This window comes from Dreissena polymorpha, chromosome 4 (assembly GCF_020536995.1).
Source record: "Dreissena polymorpha isolate Duluth1 chromosome 4, UMN_Dpol_1.0, whole genome shotgun sequence".
NCBI lineage: Eukaryota > Metazoa > Mollusca > Bivalvia > Myida > Dreissenidae > Dreissena > Dreissena polymorpha.
In genome coordinates, this window is record NC_068358.1 from 114,079,159 (window position 1) to 114,101,645 (window position 22,487).

At 35.1% G+C, this 22,487-nt stretch overlaps 1 protein-coding gene across 3 annotated transcripts; it reads right to left on the bottom strand.

Annotated features, from left to right (window-relative positions):
- Positions 1-1,956: 1,956 nt before the first annotated feature.
- Positions 1,957-20,939, bottom strand: LOC127879509 (uncharacterized). Of its 3 annotated transcripts, XM_052426380.1 has the most exons (5): positions 20,819-20,939; positions 16,277-16,333; positions 12,322-12,383; positions 8,463-8,553; positions 1,957-4,673 (listed from the first exon to the last, which is right to left on the bottom strand). In XM_052426380.1, exons 2-5 carry the CDS (start codon positions 16,304-16,306, stop codon positions 2,463-2,465), a joined length of 2,394 nt encoding a protein of 797 aa, XP_052282340.1. In that variant the 5' UTR covers positions 16,307-16,333; positions 20,819-20,939; the 3' UTR covers positions 1,957-2,462. The 3 variants fall into 3 exon arrangements, with proteins under 3 accessions (XP_052282340.1, XP_052282342.1, XP_052282341.1); XM_052426382.1 differs by lacking the exons at positions 8,463-8,553; positions 12,322-12,383; positions 16,277-16,333; positions 20,819-20,939 and adding exons at positions 6,291-6,387; positions 8,141-8,262; XM_052426381.1 differs by lacking the exons at positions 8,463-8,553; positions 12,322-12,383; positions 16,277-16,333; positions 20,819-20,939 and adding an exon at positions 8,141-8,262 and having other exon boundaries at positions 1,957-6,387.
- Positions 20,940-22,487: the final 1,548 nt, after the last annotated feature.

A 22,487-nucleotide genomic window follows, 5' to 3' on the forward strand; every position in this document is an offset into this window, starting at 1 on the left:
AACAAAGGGCGAAACTTCAGCACAGCATTCCCATCATCAACCGCGCCTGGTCCTTTATTTTCGACAAGTGACCCATTGCCAAACAGAAAAGCACAGCACAAAACAACACACAAAACAAATGACCTTTAACTAAGCTGGGTCACCGTCTTGGAACGGTAAATGCTAAACATTAGCGCTTTAAACAGGTTTTATGCGCTTAACCTCACACTTGTCCCAGCGATATTCAAACATACGTGTAAATAAACTCATAGGATTCTAACTTAGATTAAAAGGCAATAAAAGACAACTACACATGTTCAATTAAATTACGGTATAATTACTCAATGGTAAGAAGAAACCAGAACAACAGAATTACAAATGTCTGAGACTTTTGTCAGTGAAATTACCTTTTTAAGTGGAAAATAACTTGTAAAATGTTAAATGAAAACAAATAACATTTACGGCGTCCGTCCTACCCAATTGTTGTGGCGATGTTAGTGGAAACAAAACAACTTTTTACGCCTTAACAGTGTTTTGATGTTTTAATAGTGGAAACGTCACGTAGCATTCTCACTAAGGTTTGTTCCTCATTGTTATTTGAGTTGAGCGGTGCAATCCACGCACAAAATCTCTTAATCTCTTAATTGAAAAGGTACAGACGTAAACGTTCTTGCTCAAGATGTAATTCAGACGTCTAAAACATGAAAAACGACTGGGTTGTCCTGCCTTTCCAACCTTATTAAACTACGTATATTTAGTTGAAACCTATCCATCTAAGCCCGATTGCATCTAAAGCCTTAAGCTGATGGAGACACATCTGTGTCCGTTTCCTTGGAGGAACCATTAATTGGTATCTATGGAGTAAATAATGAGAACGCTACCCAAGTAGGGATCGAATCCACGAACCCCCTATCGCTAGGCGGACACAACATCCACGACACCACCGAGGGTTCTACACATATTTATCTGACATCATAAATTGTCTTTATTAAAATATAATAGATCATTCAAATTATGGTCTATTATTGAGTCAGCATACTGTAAAAGTCGCTTCCGCTGCATGTTAAACTAAGTTTTGTCAAAGGTTTCCCTTGAATGATATAATGAGGACCAATTGCAAATCGTTACAGTTCAAACATTATGTGAATACGTTTTTTGTCACTGTGACCTTGACCTTTGACCTAGTGACCTATAAATCAATAGGGGTCATCTGTCAGTCATGATCAATGTTCCTATGAAGTTTCATGATCCTAGGCATAATTTATACTTGAGTTATCATCAGGAAACCATTTTACTCTTTCTAGTCACTGTGACCTTGACCTTTGACCTAGTGACCTCAAAATCAATAGGGGTCATCTGCCAGTCATGATCAATGTTCCTATGAAGTTCATGATCCTAAGCGTAAGCATTCTGGAGTTATCATCCAGAAACCATTTTACTGTTTCGAGTCACTGTGACCTCGACCTTTGACCTAGTGACCTAAAAATCAATAGGGGTCATCTGCCAGTCATGATCAATATACCTATGAAGTTTCATGATCCTAGGCGTAAGCATTCTTGAGTAATCATCCGAAAACCATTTAACTGTTTCGAGTCACTGTGACCTTGACCTTTGACCTAGTGACCTGAAAATCAATAGGGGTCATTTGCCAGTCATGGTCAATGTACCTTTGAAGTTTCATGATACTAGGCATAAGCATTGTTGAGTTATCATCCGGAAATCATTTTACTAGTTCGAGTCATTGTGACCTTGACCTTTGACCTAGTGACCTGAAAATCAATAGGGGTCATCTGCCAGTCATGATCAATGTACCTATGAAGTTTCATGATCCTAGGCTAAGCATTCTTGAGTTATCATCCGGAAACCATCTGGTGGACGGACCGACCGACCGACGGACCGACCGACATGTGCAAAACAATAAAACAATATACCCCCTTTTCTTCGAAGGGGGGGGGGGGCATTAAAAAACAACAACAATAGTTTTGCATAAAAAATTACAAAATGGTACGTTTACAATTACTGAACAAATAACATACTGAATAAAATGGTTCAAAAAACAATAACACATAACATCCGAACATAAAATACAAAAACTTACTAACGTTTCAATGGTTTTAAATGTCGCAAAGCTCCTAATAAATGTAATGTCAGCATTTAAACTTAATAGAGTTGTGTTTGTTTCAGTTTGTGATCGCGATATTCTTTTGTCCAGGTATATGGTTATACCCAGCAAAACATTGAATAGATCTGATAATTTTAGTAAACTTGCGACATTGTAATCGAATCGTACAATACAAAATCAATTACATTAAGCACATGCAATAGTCTATAACTATAACATTGTACACAATTATAGCACAAACACCAACAGTTTTTCAAATATGACATTTTGAATATTATAGAGTCAACTATTTAACAATATTACTTCCACTAAGCATATAATGGCGAGTATTCATCCCATTAAATACAGGTCAAAAGACGGATTAATTGTAATGCCTGCGAGCCTGAATCCGTCGCACGTGATGATTGGCAGCATTGTTTGTAGGAATAATCTTCAACGATGTTGTGTAGAAATATAATGCTGTCTTATAGTTTCCCTCCATTTCACAGCAGTGGCCCATCAAAGACCCAGCCGTTTCACTGTGATGCATGTCAATAGTTAGTGTTCCATTATGTCCATTACATATGTAATTTCCCAATTTATCCATTGCTTGTAGTTGTTTTTTCCGTTCTCGTAGTCCTCCATAAGTAAGATACTGCATATAATAGAGGAACACGCGAGCATCCACCTCAGCACAGTTCATCCATCGTTTGTCATAGTAATTTCTCTGCGCCACCTCCTCTTCGGACTCGCCACGAGCCATTTCGTAAAGCAGTATATAGGGAACACAGAAGGCTTCGTGTGGCACAAATTTGACACAAAATGCAAATGGTGCTTCTTCCCATCCTTTGACACCAGCACCTGACACCATGTGAGCAAACAAGTTTAGATCATTGTCATGTTCGAGATCTCTTACTCCACATATTGCCTTTACACACTTATGGTATCTTTTCTCCACGTCCTCTAACACGACAGATGCTGCACGTAAATGCCCACTGCAGTATAACACAGAAGCCACTTTTAATCGCATCGAAGCTAAGTCCGTGTTTAAACAATATCGAAATTTGTGTATACTATTTTTTATATTTTTATTGCAGAATCGTAAACATCGAGATGCATTTAGTGAAATATGTAGAGCGAAAAAATGTTTAATTAATTCTAGCGCGGCTCGTTTCAATCTGACATTATGTAAATGTTTAATACAAGTGCGCATAATCTTCGTTAGGAATTGTTCAATATTAATTGTTGAATTTGAGTCGTACATTTCATGCCAAAAGCCTCTTAAATGTATAAGTAAAGTCGACCAACGCCCGTACTCGAGATGTAAAATAATAGTTTTACAAAATGCTGAACGACGAGATCGACCAGCCTTCCCAACCTCCATTAAGCAACTATTACTTAACCGGACTCCAAAATCGTCCACCTCAATGTCGACTAGGTCTTTCAAATTATTTGCTATCATTGATTCAACATATTGCAAAAGGCGGCGTTGTTGTTTAAACGTTATTTTCCCGTCAAACAAGTTAACCCCTTGAATAATATAATGTGGGAAAATTCCAACTTTCAACATTTTTCTCAGTGCGTGCAAACACATTAAAAGTAGAAACATAAGGTTATTTTCCTTCCACAAAGACGAACAGGTTCCCTCAATGGTAAAAAACAAAATATTTTTGCAATGAAAACTTGTGATACCGTCATTGACAATTTTCGAGAACAACGTTTTTTTAATCATTTTTAAAACCACATAGCATTTAATCTGAGTTATATTTAAACTAAACATCAGCATTCGTTCTATTAGATTTGCTGAAAGTCGCCACTCGTCCCGTTTGTAATTGCTGTCAGCATGACCAACCGGAACAAGAAAGCACGCTGTAACACGTGCAGCCTCCAATAGATTTTTAGAAGGCCAGTGTCTCGGTCGCTTCTTGTCTACCCAGTGTTGTATTTCTTGAAGCTGTCTTTTAATCGGTAAAGCGTAAACCATATCCCAATCTTGTAAATAACTCACGGAAGGCCCTTGCTTCGTAAAATGTCCTACTTCCCCATATTTATTTTTGTGTTCATTTTCATGATCATCCTTTACCCTTTCAGAGCTGAGGAGTATTTCACCTGTGGCTTTCCGCACAAACCTGGGATCGCAAAGGAACGTCTCCGGTGCCGGCCAATTTTCTTTAAATATCTGTACTAGGTATTGTTGGGGAGTTGTATTTTCGTCCCATAGCATAAGTACGTTGAGCATCCCGGCTTTCCAATCGAGAAAGTTGATCACTGCATTAATATCACACCATCGTGCTACATGTTCGTTATAATTCACCTTCAGTATTTTCTCCATCCCGGCTTTCTTGATCATAACATTCACAGTAATGTCACAACGTAGTACATCAATATCCGATTGCAGGCCGGGTGTGGTGGTGCCTTCAGTCTGGCTGCCGAAATGAAATACTTCCCAGCTTGTTGGATTGTCTGATATCACATTCAGACTCTCTCGAAACATAAATGACTTTCTTCGATGCATAATAACGTCCTTAACGACTCCAATGGCATTCAATACTTTTGACATTCTGATAGATAGTTCCGTTAAGTCTTCCGAAATCTGTTTTTAAGAACATACAAGCAAGTAAACATGTTAGCAATATTATTAAAACCCGACAATTATCATTGTTACAAAAAGCGATGATCCTTTAAAGGTGCACAATTTTGCATTTTCACAAATCAGCTAATTAAAGGTTTATACTAAATATATTATGTATTTTCAAATCAGTAATGATTGCTATTACAGAATCGTAAACTGAATTGGGATAATCGCCCTGCAGCACAGTACATTGTGTAGATATAGTTTGATTGCGGCAGTTTGGTCAGAGTTTTTGTTTATTATAACAGGTCAAATATCTTTATGGCAATTTAACATTCTTACTTGCGACTTAAAAAATTTATTATCAACGTAAGATGTGAGCATGCTCCACATTTAGAGTCAAACTGTGCAGTGAAAGTAAACAAAGGTGAAACTTCAGCTGCCCAAGAGCCATATTTCTGCCAATAGACTTTGCATATGCAGGAACTAGAGGACTCATATTGCATTGGCTTATTCAAAAAGTCGAACTGAGTCCAAAGGTTACTCTGTTAACAAATCATAAGGCTTCTGATGTTTAAAAGGGGAGATAACAATGACAAACGTTATACTATGTTACCCTTGATAAATGAAGCCCCGTTGTGATGGTAAACATGTATACACACCAAATATCTTCCACAGATTCTGAGGCATGAAATGCGTCATAAAACTTAACCTAAAATGCAATTCAATATCAATAAAGTGGGCATTATTTAATTTAATTTATGAATAACTGCCCTAGTAAAATTGACTTCCCTTGTGATATCGTTGTAAACATGCATACCGAATTTGAAACTAGAGCTTCGCAACAAAATTGACTAAAAATACCCGTGCCACAACTTTGACACTGAGTATGTGTTGTCTAAGTGAGGATCAAGGGCCTCTAACTCTTGCAAGTGTGAATCTGCATGTATATTGTGTCTTGAGCATAGACACTTCATGACGATGGCATATTTCAAGTTTCAATGCAGTCACCTGAGAAATATAGGAGTAGTTCACTCAACAAACTTTAAATTACATGTAGGAAAAGCATGAATTATGCATACATTAAAGGGCCAATATCTCTGGTATGTGTGGATCAGCAGCGCACATTAAGTTGTATTGTTTAAATACATATTGTGTTAAAAGCTTATGTTTTTTTGGACATCACTATTTTGCATACCAAGGTATAAATGATAAATGGTGTGACATTATTAGACTTACACAGACAGGAATAAATGGGAACACAGTCACTCCGTATTCTTATACAGACTTGGCATGATGATTCATCATTCTGTGATTGTTTGTTTAAATAATTTTAAAGATATATATTTTCATAACTGAGAACATGTTCAAGATATTAGCAAAATATCACATTTCTAGTACGCACGTTTCGTTCACCATTTGAAGCATCAAGAGCTCTACACTGTGTGAGTGGCATATAATTAATTGCCTTGCCGACCCCATTATTGACTTATATATTTTCCTGGTATGCCTGCTACAGGCTTTCTACTGCCTCTCCACAAAAAACTAGGGCAAAAGTAGGGCAAGATTTTAGCAAAAAGTAGGGCAAAGTAGGGATTTTTATCGTTAAAAAGTAGGGCTAAATAAGAAAATTATTACTATTTTTCAGCTGGAATTAAAGTTAAATTGATACATATCCTAGTCCATCTGATAGTGTGAGAATGCCTTGTTCTGCCCATCCTTGAAATACAGGCACCTGAAATTTTTATATATCATTTAACAACAATTTACACAATGGAATACAATAATGAACATGACATTCAAAACATACACTGTTAATCTTATAAAGCAAAGTACGAAATCCCTTAGTATTAACCCTTTCCTCCATGAATATGTACCAAACTTCGCCCACTATGAATATATAAGTATTCTTGCACTAGTACTAAAACAAAACAATTTCTCACCACAGGCAATAGTAATAGTGAATAATGATATTTTTGTTATAATTGGATAAGCAAACAGCGACTAAGGTCTATTCCGTTTGCAAATGTGTTAAAATGAGTATACATGGAGTAAAGGGTTAAGTAAAATTAGTTAGCATACATGTTAGTAAGTGTAAGAGCTAAACAGATACTACATAAGCATGAGTATTGGCATGTACCATTGTGTGTTGTATCCATGACCATGCGCAGTTAGAAAACATAATTGATTGCAAGGTTACATGTATGCAAAACGTATGCAAAACCCCCACAAGCTCAGCATTTAATATACCTAAAAAGCAATCTACCACACAATATAGGATATGCACGCTTCAATACACCGGCCAAACATTTAAGTCCATTACAGTCGGTTTTCCCAAGCCAGGAGCGTTAAATTTGGTTTTTCCATGTGGCATTATGGCTGGTTAGTATTGACTAGCATGCAGGAGAACTAATGCATCTAATACATGTAAAGACAGTTAGCTAAATAAGCATGCACATGCAGATAAGCTTCAAGATTCTAGTGGACTGATGTAAACAATATTTGTTCGCAAGTTGATATTTTTGATTTAAGTAGCAAGATCACCTGTTAGCTAATTAACTCAATAAGAAACATACTGGATTACTCAGATAACAAACATTTATCTTCTGTCATTATCACAAAAAATCAGTTCCCTAAATCATCCACACTTAATGCATTTGAAATAATATTGACAAGTACACTAAGCACCTGCAACAATAATTAAGAGTGGTTTTGAGTAATTTTTATGTTAGTGAAACTGACTTGTTATAATACTAAAATGGACATTGTATGGATCTAAGTTGTTAGTATGTCACAGCTGCAACACAAAGCAAATCAAGGCTGGTTAAAGCAGTTGGTCAATGCAGTGTCTTATATCAAACTACAAATGCCAAGGTGTTAATCAAATTCTAATCAATTTATTAATTTTAAAGTAGATGTGTGTCCATAGGACACAGAGGCTCCCACAATTTGGCTCTGTCAGAAAAATTCCTATTGTTTGCTAAATTAGGGGCCATAATTCCATAGATATCTAATACACTTGCATCGAAATAGTCAGGTATACAAGTTCACATGCTGACAACTATTCACAGAAAGATGGCTTTAGCAGTTATACTTCTGAGTTCTGCGTGACACAAACTTTGGGCTATGGACAGCCAGATGGACGGACAGACAAACAATGGCGAATCACCCCCTCCCTTTTTGTGGGGTCATACAAATGATTTATGATTAATATGACAATTAGAAAAAGCAAGCTTTACATATAAACTAAAAGTTATATTTAAAAAAAAGAAACATCTGCAATTACGAATTTAACCCATAAGGTTTAAAACAGAGCATGGCATTTGAGGGTTCCCTCAGCTAGTAGTATCATTGAGAAAAAAAGAAACTTGGCAGTGAACAGTCTAGATGAAGCATGCATATCAGTCACCTCTATTTCAAGAAGCACATATGGTATGATTAAATAGAACTTACATGTATTTTCACAGTGTAAAAAGATATTATCTTACCTAAAGACCAGTATGTCTGTACTGACTAGCCAAGGAACCATCGTGCTTTCAAGGATGGACATCACAAGGTGATCCCCCAAACACATCTGAACTGTACTCATTACGAAAGATTCATAACAAATGGAAATTCTGCAAAATATCTAAAGAAGAATCATGTAAGCCTTCATTTAACATTTTATTTATTTTACTTGCAAAATGAAAAAGTAGGGATAATAGGGCTATTTTTGAAAAAAGAAGGGAAAGTAAGGTTAAGAAAAAAAGTAAGGAAAGTAGGGACCAGTAGAAAGCCTGCTACTACTGCAATGATACAAGTTTGAAGTACCATTTCCGCTGCTACATTTTCAGGGACATCTTTCCTCATGTCGAAATCAAACTGTATGACTTTTTTCTCTTTGTGCTTGTCATTTCTTTTTCTGAAAATTCAAAGTAAAATCACATTCTTTGTCCAATGCAGTAAATGAAACATTTTTTTTGTTGGTGAAATATGCTTCCATACATGCATTGTCTTATGAATTGTATTAAGTATCCTTGCATAAACTCTGTGTATAATGCCCTCGGACGGGATGCAGAAACGTAGCGAAAAGAGAGCTTGAACAGGAGAAATTGTGTATTTACAAGGCGATTCACGTGCCGTTCAAAATCAACACCAAGGAGACAAGGGTGATGCGTGTGGACAACCGACTACATCAGCCACTACAGCTACAGAGAGAAGACCTAGTGGAAACTGACCATTTTGTCTACTTAGGAAGCGTGGTCAACATTGATGGCCGCGCAAACGACGGCGTTTAGAGCAGGATTAACAAGATAATGAAAGTATTGCAAGCAATACATAAGTCCCCTACCGGTTAAAAAAACATAAATTTTGTCAGCGACATTGGAAAGGGGCTTTGGTCTTTAAAATTTGGATATTGTGCTATTGTTGGAGTCTTAGTACAGTCTTTAAGACTCAAGTTCAATATGAAGTGCAATTTGAAAGTAATTTGTAAGAAGTTAGGTTATTTTTATTATTTGATTTAATGATTGTTTACACACCTTACTAGCTGTAAATTAAACACTTCCCTCTTTGTGGGGAAGGAGAAAATCAGAATTGAAATGAAACCCCTTATGTATGTAGAAGCAAGCTAACCGATTTATTCAACATGAAAAACCAAAAGATGGTTGTTACTTATTTTAACAGTGAGTAAAATTCAACTTATAATTAGTGATTTCAGCATTCATTAATTGTAATTACACAAATTGGGAACATGAATTGGGACCGAGAAGTATGGTTGGCTATCGGGTATAACAGGCGTCTTTGCGACCAGGTCGAAGTTGCGAAGTTGTATAAAATTTATTAAAAAAATAAACAAAAATAATATGTTGGTATGCAGTGAATGTCTTTATAATCAAGTGTGGTAACAAGCAAGTTATTATGTATAATATAAAACTTTCACATAAATTTTCATCATTTTTATTATGCTGTAGATTTTTCTTTTCTTTGGAAGCAGTAAAATTTGGTGCCGTTGGTGAGCAACATTGAAAATATATAGGGCTGCCACACCCACAATGTTGGTTACTAACTTTGATAATAAAACAGCATTGTGTCAAGGTCAACTTTAGTATGGTCAACTTGAAGGCCTTACTAAAGAACATTATGTCCAAGTATTGTGACTGTCCAAGTATTGAGACAATTCTTAAGCAATTAAAGTTTTATAATCAATGTAAAAGTTTAAGTCCATTTGCTACAATAGCAAGTTCATATTTGTTGCCATAGAAAAATGTGTTTCCATAGCAACCAGATTTGATGCTGTAGGAAAAATAATCCTAATTTATCTTATTTCATGATTGTTATAATGCTTTTAGAGTTATCGTAGGATTAATTTTCCTATTTTTTAGTGTATGTGTTGCCATAGCAGCCACATTTTACGCTATATAGAAAAGTGAAAATTACGTGCATAATTTCCATCATGCCATATATCTATATTTTAATTCCATTAAAACATTCTGAGTACTTTAAGATTCATCGCAGGTTCCATTTTTATCAGACGGACGGACGGACAGACGGACGGACGGCAACCCTTTAGTCCCCTCCGGTCATACCTGTAGGGAATTAACAAGGTAAAAGAAGCGTTGAACACCCTGCATCTTATCTGGAACTCCAAAGCCTTATCCCAGCGCAACAAAGTTCGCATCTTCAACACTAATGCGAAAGAAGTCCTCCTCTATGGATCCGAAACATGGAGAGTAACCAACACCATCACCAACAAGGTACAGACTTTTGCCAACAAGTGCTTGCGCCACATCCTTAACATCAGGTTGCCTGAGAAGATCTCCAACACATACCTAAGGAAGAGAACCAACCAAAATCCAATCAGTCAGGACATCAAGAAAAGGAAATGGGTCTGGATAAGTCACACACTGCACAAACCAGCCGACAACGTCACGAGGCAAGCACTTGACTGGAACCCACAAGGAAAAAGGAAAGGGGGACGGCCCAAGCTGTCGTGGTGTACATTTTGTAGCTCTGTCAAGAGCAAAAAGAAGTACGCCGGAATGACGTGGACTCAGCTGAGGAGAACGGCCCAGAACAGAGTGCATTGGCAAGGTCTTGTTGCGGCCCTATGCTCCACTGAAAGTCTACAAGAATAAGTCAAAGTCAAGTCACGTGCCATTCAAGCCCTGTTTTTTCATATCCATAATCGGTCTGCCATGTTCTACAAATATAGCAACGCTGCATAAACAAGGGATGACCGTTCAGGCCATGGGCTATTTTTCAAATCTATAAATTTGAAAAATTATATTATTTTTATTTTGGTATGTTTAGTTGGTTTATGCAATAATAGCGAAAATACACATTTCTCGCACATGATCATCGGCGGGCACTCTCAAATATCCGTTCTTGCTCTCATGCTTAGCAGATTATCATGCCCTCGAATACGTGTATTATCCCTATATTCAAATAAATACAGAAGAAACTTTTGTTATGGCAGAAAATTCTATGGAAATCCAATTAACTTTTTAGAAGTACAATTAGATTTCAAGATAAGTGCAGGAAGTGCTATGATTAAATGAAAGATGAATCTGAACAAGTGACTTCGGGAATATAGTTACAGGAACTAAATTCTGAAAACAGATCAAAAATGGAGCGTAAACACGGTAGTTATATTTGAGCGAATGTTGTGCCATTTATTTTTCAATGAAAAGCACAACTGATGTTTTATAACTGGACAAACCCCCCCAAAAAGTGAATTAACTGCAACCACTTATTGTACATCACATGTTCATACTTCTTTTATGTCAAATATTTAATTTACAATGCAATAGATCTTCAGCGAAAAAAATGGAAGACAAACACACAAATGCATTATACCAGATTGCTGTATTATACAACTGTGTTCTTTACTTAAGAAACTTGTCACTTTGTAAAGTATGGATAGCAACAATACATCGAAAATAATTTAATCCCTACCAACCATTGTTTTGCTGATGAAGAAAACAGAACCCCGCTCAGAAGGACAGTCCAACTGAGAAATACAAAATCATTGCCAATTACAACTAGACCAGTCAACAAAACGTTTAACAAAGGCGTTAATGTGATGATTGCATGTATATAAACAACAACATTAAAATATAATGTTGTTACTGTAAACGTATAGATAATCGTCTGTTTGAAATGTTGTTGTTTTATGAAAAACAACAAATTCGTTTACATATAATTTTGTTGAGTTCAAATGTTGGGGGAACACTAACTTTCATTAAAATTAAACTTACATGAATACATCATCATACAAATAATGATTTAGTATAATCTGCTAATATTTGTTGTCAGCATGACATAAGATTTATGTTTGCGCCCGCGCTCGCTAATTTGCATCAATTTTGTTTTAACAATATTTGTAATTCTTAAGTTCTTTACACAGTCTGTTCCTTAGTAAAAACAATTGAGTATTAAGACCCAAAAACAGACGTGGGAAAACAGCCCAAAAACAGACCATCATTTGTCTTTTAACATAAATAAATGCTTATTGACATATGTGATAACTCTACAAACTGTTAATTTGACTGCGTAAAGTAAAAAGTAACAACCGTTTATGTTCAGTGTAAATAACGTGCTCGAATATACGCAAATTCAAGTCATCATGCGCTGGGTTTTAGGTTTAATAGTTGGTTAATCTAATCCAGCAGTTATCAACAATACTTACTTGGGGTAAACATTCCGTTGGAACTGTTTGTCCTCCTTCTGCATGTCGTTCTCTGTGCCGACCTGCTCCACACGCAGTGAAAAAAATAATAATTGTAAACCATTGATATTCATAGCCAAATCACCGGTTTTCCAGTTTTCTTTTATAACTTTTGAGATAATCTTACACAAGAGGCCCCAAAGGGTCCTGGGTCGCTCATCTGACTAACCCTGCAATCTTCAATCCTTAGTTAAAGTCTAACTTGGCAGACATTTTAAATTTTTACTATAAACACATAAATTAAACTAATTTGCCTCCCCAAGGCGGAGCTAATTTTGAACGTAGAAAAATAAATTGAACAATATTGAGTGAGATCCTCTAGAAGATGTTTTGGGCCAAATATCTATGCATTGTGGTTTTGGAGAAGATTTTAACTATATACATATTAAGACATTAGCCCAGCAGGTCTGGGCAAAATAACACCAACATAATTTGAAATTCTTGGCAGATCTTTAATAAAATACAAATTATTTTCTGAAAAGCAGTCAAAAACGAAAGTAAAGTTATGTGAAACATCAATGTGTATTGGTCAACACTCAATTTGTTTGATATACCCAATCGGTGTTTTGTTAGCCTCATGTGGTACAATACACAGAATACCACGTAATAGTATCTTTGGAGTTCATTTGGGCCATGAAATACAAAAGCAGTCTGCTTTTAATTCACTACAATGCATCGATCTGTAGCAGTTAGCGATCCCAATCATAACAAGAGCTGTCAGAGGACAGCGCGCTCGACTATTTGAGTGATTGACAGTATAACGTAAGCCATGCAGGGCCAAAATAAAGGAAAACACAATAGCCCCAAGCCGGTGCTAATTTTCACCACTTAGGGCACTTATTTTAACAATCTATTTTACAGATTCAACAATTAATGTTCCATACCAAATAATCTAAGCTTAAGGCCTTCCAGTGTCAGAGAAGTAGATGTATGAAAAGTTTTAACTATATAAAAATAGGAATAGCCACCTGGGTGGGCCAAATTATGACCACATTGCAATAATTTGAGCAATCTTAGAAGAGACCCACAATATGATGTTTTATGTCTAATATATAAGCTCTAGGCCTTGCAGTTTTAGAGATTTTTGAAGTTCTTATGATATGCATATACAGAAAACACATAACCCCCAGGGACGGGCAATTTTGACCCCAGGTCGATAATTTGAACAATCTTTGTAGAGGCCAACTAGACGATGCTTCAAGCCAATTATCTAAGCTTTATCCCTCGTTGTTGAAGACAAGAAGGTTGTTAAAGTTTTTACTACACACATATATATACACATATAGGGATAACCCATTGGGCCCCAGGTGGAGCTAAATTAGGCCCCAGGTCCGTAATTTGAACAGTCTTTGTAGAGGCTCACTAGACGATGTTTCATCCCAAATATTTAAGCCATAGGCCTTGTGATTTTAGAGAAGAAGATTTTTGAAGTTCTAACTATACACATGTAGGGAAAATCCATTGGGCCCCAGGGAAGGGCTAATTTTGGATCAAGGTCTATAATTTGAACAATCTTTGTAGAGGACCACTAATCGAAATATCATGCCAAATTTATAATCTCTAGGCCCTGTGTTTTAAGAAAATAATAATAATATTATTTTTAAAGTTGTATAATATAGGAAAAACACATTTGGCCCCAGGGCGGGGCTAGTTTTGACCCCAGAGACATAATTTAAACAATCTTGGTAAAGGTATACTAAACGATTTTTCATGCCAAATATCTAAGCTCTAGGCCTTGCGGTTTCTGAGAAGACTATTTTTGAAGTTTTCATCTTATACACATAAGGAAAACACATTTGCCCCGAGGGTGGGGCTTATTTTGACCCCAGGGGCATAATTTCAACAACCTTGGTAGAGCTAAACTAGATGATGCTTCATGTCAAATATGTAAACTCTAGGCCTTGGAGGTTCAGAGAAGAAGATTTTTGAAGTGTTTATTTTGTACATATAAGGAACACACATTTGTCCCATGGGGGGTAGAGGTCTCCCAGACAATGTTTTATGTCAAACATGTAAGCTCTAGGCCTTACAGTTTCGGAGAAGAAAGATTATATTGAAGTTTTCACTATATACATATAAGGAAAACACATTTGACCCTAGGGCGGGGCTAGTTTTGACCCCAGGTGCATGATTTGAACAATCTTAGTAAAGGTCCACGCGACTATGTTTCATGCCAAATATCTAAGCTCAACGGTTCGGAGACGATTTTATAAGTTTTCACTATATACATATAAGGAAAACACATTTGTTCCCAGGGCGGGGTTGGTTTTGACCCCAGGGGCAGAAATTGGACAATTTTGGTAAAGGTCCACTTAACTATCTTTCATGCCAAAAATCTAAGCTCTAGGCCTTTCGGTTTCAGAGAAGAATATTGCATTTTTTTCTTTCGGCTGCCATGGTGACTAGAGTTGTGCATGAACTGCAATTCTTTGAACAACTTCGAAAGAGCTTCATGCCAGGAACATTACTGCAAAATTGGCCCAGTGGTTTAGAAGGAGATGTCGTTAAAGTCAAAAGTTTACGGACGGACGGACTACGGACAAAAGGCGATCATAAAAGCTCACCTTGTAACTAAGTGACAGGTGAGCTAAAACAGACATAAACTGATGTAAACAAGAAATGCACATCTAAGACTTAACTATTACATTAAGTTACACGATACAAATTCGGTGACCTATGTATTCACTTTTACAATAAAGGTATACCAAGATGTGGATACTTTGGAATGTCTACGAAAATATCTACAAGAAGCCGAAAATACGCGGCCCTATGTTTATTCTCTTTTGTTTGCTAAAAAAGTTAAGGGTCGGCAACATTCTTTAAACGGGAGGATTTTATTAAGTATATATTGAATATTTAAATACATATATATTTTTTCCGAGTACATTACATAAACCACCAACGAATGATAATACAGGCCCACCTCTAGGATCACGTGATTTTGTGAGGTTCACAATTTTATTTTGACGGATATAAACGAACCGGCAAGTTGCGTTTATTTCCAAATAGCTTTATTGAACAACTTTTAACTTCCTTAAACAGTCATATACGGCATAATGCTGATTCTGTAAAATAAATTAATGTTGTGTTACGTCATTTAATAAACCTCTTTGCCAAAATTTGACATGTACACAAAATTGTATTACATGTACATCATTATACAGAACGCAAGGTGAATCGGACCTTTTTTTAACATTTACATGTTTAAATGGATGTAAAAGAAACGTATAAAACACCCTTTATTTTCTAATAATCTATTTTGAAGGAGTGATACGCATTTAACAACTGTTAAATTATTACTCAATTTCAATTATTATCAACGAAATAACTTAACACATTCACGGAGCAAGCAGTATTTTGTTTATATTATTTTCTCAAATTGTCAAAATTTGGCACCGATTTTTGATGTACTGAAGGTTTTAATCATTAAAACTTAAAATTTCAATAGAAGGAGCAGGTTAATCTGTCGTTTATGTGCCAACACATTCTCCATAAGGTACTACTATTACTACTACTACTACTGCTACTGCTACTGATACTACTACTACTACTACTACTACTACTTCTACTACTACTACTACAACTACTACTACTACTACTACTACTTCTACTACTACTACAACTACTACTAGTAGCACTTGCTCATATATATCACACGTGCGTAGTCGTGTATTTAAGATGAAGAAAATCGAAACTCCAGAAACACATTTGTAGATTTTTTCTTATAAATATACTTAAAAAACTCCGGAAACATTATAAATTCATTAACGCTGCAACGTAACACAAAACATCACACTATTAAACATACAGTGCGATAAAAGTGTTTTAACTGGTTAAAAAGGATCCCAAACCTCACATATAGCCACACAAATTGCCAAGATATGATTACGAAATTATTAAACTTACGCAAACTTACCCTTTGGAAACTCGAACACACGACACCCATCACAAGAGCGGATATAACTTTTTAAACCTAAAATAAAAATAAAATATTTATCGCAAGTTATTTCGGGTGGTCAAACGGCGATACACGTGCTCAAATATCATAACACACAATCTGAGCGCTAGTGGTAACCTGAAAACTATTTTCCCGACAAGGACAAACTAATTTTATCCTGCTTTTGTTCCAAACATTGACCTTATAATGGGGTAACAAGATTCATTTTTCTATCGCCAGTCAACAGAAAGTGGCCACTCTTATTATGCTAGTAGTGTATTCCCACATGCCCATCTAAATTAAGGTACATCTTTAGTGTCTACTAACGCATATTTCCTCTCCGTAAACGATAGTATAATCCAATTTACCGACGAAGAAGAGTAAGTTATCCGTAAATGACACGGTATCACATCAGCACCATCCTTTCAAAACAATACAATAGTATCGAGTCGTGATCGTTGATGGAAGCAGGTTATATTTTCGTGGATAAAATTTATCTTATTAAAGCATACTAAGGTGAAACTTCAGCTTTCTCAGCTGCACAGAATTCCCATCATAAACCGCGCCTGGTCCATTATTTACGACAAATGACCAATTGCCGAACAGAACAGCACGAAACTACGCACATAACGAAAGGCATTGAATAAAGATTGGGTCACCGTCTTGGAACGGTTAATGCTAAGAATGGCTAAGTCGCAAAGAAATGGTTTGTTCATCAAAACATTAACACTTCAAAATCAATATCAGTAGAATGTCAAATAAATCGAACTACGGGTTCGAAACACAATGAATTAATAAATGCCCTAACCATGAATAAGCCCACGACATTCTCCACCCACATTCTTGTACATGAGAAATAAGAAAAACATCTACCGTTATATGATGCTATCCAATGCTTATATTTAATGTACTTGTGGTTTAAAATGTAATTAATGCACACAATTCTAAACACATAATCACTACATTATTGCGTTCATTTTCCGTTTGTAGGCGTCCACTTTGAATTTTGTGAACTGAAAACTTCACTGAGAATGCATAATACCTACATGAATGCTTTACTGACACTTTCCAAAAATCGATTCAGTTTAACACGGACGCGTGTAAATAACTATGAGGGTTTATTTGTAACATTTCGCACAAGTTTTTTCATTAAAGTGATTGAACGAGACGGTCTATTTTTCGGCTAGTATGTATATTTGAATTTAAGTAATTCGGTCCAATACACCTAACGAAACAAATAATTGCATGATGATATATCAATGAAAGTGCTTTAAAATATAATTTGGGAGAGAAACAGGATAAATAGAATACATATCAGGTGTCAGGAAGGAAACAGTTTATCCTGTTCGGCACGAAAACGATAAACTTTCTCCATCCCGGCACCAACCATGCAGAGCTACAGGTAAGATGCGTATCTGCGTATTTACGCATTGAAAAATTAATAAAAAAACGCATTAAAAATCAACAAGGTTCTTAACATTACGCAATACAAAACTTGGTACATATTTTTAATCGATTAAAGTATTTTTAAGAAAGTCTGTTCATATCAACATTTTCTTTCCTTTGCATTTATTTATTTTAATAACCAATAATAATATTTCAAGATTAAACACGCCATGTAATATATCAGTTATCTGTGTAAATAGAAAATACCCCTCAATATTCCTAAGTATACTTTATGGCTGACACAAAAAGAGTAAAATACGCTTTAACAATAATATCATGGGGTAAAATACCCTTTCGACTAAATCCTTATCTGGAGCTCTGCAACCATGTTTCCTCTATTAATCAACAAGATTTAAACAGTAAAACACAAACGGATTACTTGCAGGAATAGTCAGGTTCTGTCCGAAAAGTGTTTGACTCGTCAGACTTGTTTATTCTTTTTTATTTAAAATTGTTTCTCCACGTTGAAAATAAACAAATAAAGCAAAGTAAATAGCAAATTTGGCAGCACACCATAAAAATATTGGAGTAATAATTTATTTCTGTTTTACAGTGTTATTTTTATCAAGTTTGTACTGCAGGCACAAATTAGATATGTGTTCGTAACAAACCGATTTAGCAGCCAGATAACGATTTAGAAACTTAATCGCGCGTTTGGATAGAATCAGTAGTCCGGTTGATATAAATATATGGACAGAAAACGTTAGTACCAAGTACAGCGAGCTGTATGTGTTGATAACACACTAGGCATTCTATGGCGGTCACCCGAGCGTCATGCAACATAATTATTTACACGGTGACCCCAGCTTCATTCAACGCCATGTGTTAAGTGTGTTGTTTGTGCTGTGCTGTACTGTTCGGAAATTGTTCACTTGCCGTAAATAAAGGACCAGGCGCGGTTGATGATGACAATGTCGTGCTGTTGGAGCCGCTGACGTTTCACCTATGTGTGTTTTCCGCAATGTATTTACACTTTTGCCAGGCCAAGTGTGAGATTGGGATCCTTCAAACAGGTTTAAAAACAATGCCTCGCATAGACCGTTCCAATGTGGTGACCCCAGCTGTATTCAATGGTATGTGTTGTTTCGTGTTGTGCTGTGTTGTGACTTTTGGCAATTGGTCATTTGCCATACATAATAGACCAAATGTAGTGGATGATATGAGCGCTTTACTGCTAGGACAACTGGAATTTCAATTAACTATATTAATGTAAAGCAAGTGGCCAATTGCCAAACAACATAATTCAACACAAAACAACACAACAATAAAAAACAACAACAATGCGATCAAAACTGGGATCACCGTCTTGGAACTGTCCATGTAAAGCACTTGGGTTTAAACCGGTTTACAGGCATGCATGACCTGACACTTAGCCCATTATTGATGATAGATCATGGTACATACATGTTACAATTAACATGAACATCAGAGCATTGCTGTTTGAATTAAACTGAAGTCACAAATAAATTATATGTTTGCCAAAACAATGACCAAGTAAATATATTGACACGAAACGCTAACCCTTTATATATTCGCTCTAAGATAATATAAAAAAAAGATCTACATTGTTAATGCATGTAATTTGTTTAAAACCAACACATACGCTAAGTCTGCTTAGAAATGTGTAAACTGACCGAGAATGATATAATATCTATCCAACACCCACTGCCTCCGTCCAAATAATCAATCTTGTTTAAAAACAAAACAAAGTCGTGTGTAAATGAGTTGTGTGAGTGTGTGGGTGTGCTATTTCATGAAAATGATATTTAATTAATCGGAATTTTTTTGCAGTTGTATTTATAATTAAATTTAAGTAATTTGTTTCAAAATTCATGATTTTTTTTTTTATGTTGATATGTATAAATGTGATTTTAATCTTAATTTGGATGAGAGGCATTATAAATATAAAACATTAACATATACACGTGTTTTGTTCATGTAAAATGTTACAACCTTACATAATACTAATCCAGTACAGCGTTTGTTCGGTGTCAACTTATCCAATAAATTGAATAAGCGTGTCGCTATCAGTATATTTCAGTATGTCAATCTTGACAATAACGACGAAACACTTATGATAGCATACATGTAATACCAGACATGTGCATATGGAAAAACACAGTATGCGCGTATAAACATTGTCATTTAATCGTTATGTTTCAATTATCGAAGTTCACTTGATGTCATTGTATAAGTGCGCATTGAGTCTATGTTTGAATTGTACAATATTCATGATCGAATAGTTTAGACGTAAATTCAATTCTGTATATGGTTCTCACGTGTATATTATCCTGTTTGTTCGGTTTATTACCCGTCGTAAGTACATCCTTTGATAACACTGTTATAAATCTACAATTGGGCGAAAGATAACCGATCACGTGCGTCTATTAATTCTTTCAAATCATTCCTAATATTAACCATATTGATTTCAACACCGACCTTACATAGGTAAACGAAATTCTTTCCACACAAAATCGATTTAAGCGAGTAAAATTATACCTGCTTTACAAATTTAAAACGTTTAAGTGTCGGCGTAGTATCATGACTACTCAAACAGATCAGTTTAAACCCATGCTAAAACAGCTTAATTCGCATGTTCAAAACATGTTGTTTTGCGTCATTTGTTACTGTATACATAATTCCAATATTGGCTTACAAAAAAGAGAAGCAATTTTACTTTAAGCACGGAGTCTCTAAATATTTCAAACAGTGCTTAATATAAAATTTCGAGTGCAAAACACTTGCCTAATAAGAATCCGAAATATTAAAAACAATTAAACGCTTAATTGCATGTATATAAATATAATAGGTCTACAATAAAACTATTTTTTTGCATTTTGCAGTAATCAAGAGTCATAAATAAGTGTACATTGCATCAAATATGGCAGTTTAGTTTAAAAATAATAATGAAGCATAAACGTTTTAATGCATGCGTGTTAAGACATGCACCGTCAGTATATACTGTATATACTGTACGAAATAAAAACTTGTATAAAGCAGTTTAAAATCATATTATCTTTTTCATTTAAGTTGAATTATAAGACACAATTATTGTAATAACACTATAGTACATACATGCCAATATATATGTGTCCTTTTAACAGCTCTAATACGCCTTGACTCGCAAAAACCTTACAGTAAATATGTCTGATTTCAATCAACTCTAAATCACCTACACAACACATAACCACGTAACTTCCGTTCAATGAAAATTGTACCCGATAGATCATTCTATACATAGATGGTGACGTCACTACTTTATTGTCACCTCTATACTTAGACGCATCACACACCTCCATTTGGAGGCATTTATGACTACGACACAAAGAAGTCCGCGGATGAATGAAGAATTTGCTTTATAAGTAAACATTCATGTTATGATTTAAAAGTTAAGTATTATTTTGTTCAGTCTAACGGTCTTATGTTAGTATCAATTAAAATTTTCGTTAGTTTTCAACAATTTCGCTCTTTATTTTTTTAAAACTGTACTTTCACTTTCGGTTGTATAACAACATGTATCCTTTATTTACGAAAGTTTGCAATGAAATAGCGTTTTCAAAACCGCTTAAAAAGTTTCAGAAGGTGTGTCTGATGCATGTTTTGAATAGACACAATGTCATAGCTATATTGCCGACTAGTATGGGAACAATTTGATATTTCAAGTGGCTCCATTTGCATTGCAAGAGAAGTTCAAATTGACTTGTTCAGTTTGTTAAATTTTGACACCCTAATTATATATTTTTTGATAAGTGCCTGATAGATTTTTTCTTTAAATAATTGAGATTAATGAAAAATTTAGTAAAAGCACAGCATTGATGTTCTATGATGGTCATTTTTAGTGGAATAGCATGTTACAATAAAACAATTATAACTATTGTATTAATGAATTTAGATTAGGTGTCATCTTTAAATGGGGTAGTAATTCATTATATGAGATTAGCACATTATATAGTTGGAAAATAAATAACACTTTAATGACTTACCATAGTAAAATAAAGTAGCATAGAATATGTTGCAGGTCATAAAATGTTAAACTGAAATTGAAGAAGCTTTACAAATATTTTACACTGACAACACTGTTGGTTTTCCCAAAAAAAATCGTTCCTATCTACCTGCCCTAGTTTTTTGGGGCAAATTTAAATATTATTAATATCATTGAGTTAACTTATTTAAATATCAAAATGTTTTGATTACATTAGCTTATTATATTATTATAGTATTAATAATGAAAAACTTTGCAAGGAAAGTCCAATTCTGTTTTAATTAGCTACTAGTAAATTTAAAAATATCAGTGACATCAAATACTTGGATTATATGCGTATGAGTGCATATTTTCTTTGACAGTTTCATAGTAACCTATTTAATTGGATTAAAAAACAACAAATAACTATAGTTCCACAACCCAAGTTGACTCAAACTGAAATAATTCATCAATTGATCCTATTTAATTATATTAAAAACAACATGTGTAAGATTTTGAGAATATCCCATGTATTCCTCTAGTATTCCTCTAGTACACCAACATGCACGTCTTACTAATGATTTACATGCACTCCTTAAACAGTTTAACAAAAATAATGAATGATTAATCCAAAGAAAACAACAAACAAGCTGCTTCATATAAAAAGTTAATTACATAAGATTACATAAGCAAAATAATCATTTTGATAACAAATCAAGATTATACTTCAACCAAACCATTATAAATTAATTGTGGGGTGGGGGGGAGGTAATATAAGCACTA

Coding starts and splice junctions, on each gene's coding strand:
- LOC127879509 (XM_052426380.1), bottom strand. CDS start 16,306: ATGGGTGTCGTGTGTTCGAGTTTCCAAAGG. Junction 8,554..12,321: donor CAACGGAATGTTTACCCCAA/GTAAGTATTGTT, acceptor TTGAATTTTCAG/AAAAAGAAATGACAAGCACA. Junction 4,674..8,462: donor AAAATGTAGCAGCGGAAATG/GTACTTCAAACT, acceptor TCTTAAAAACAG/ATTTCGGAAGACTTAACGGA.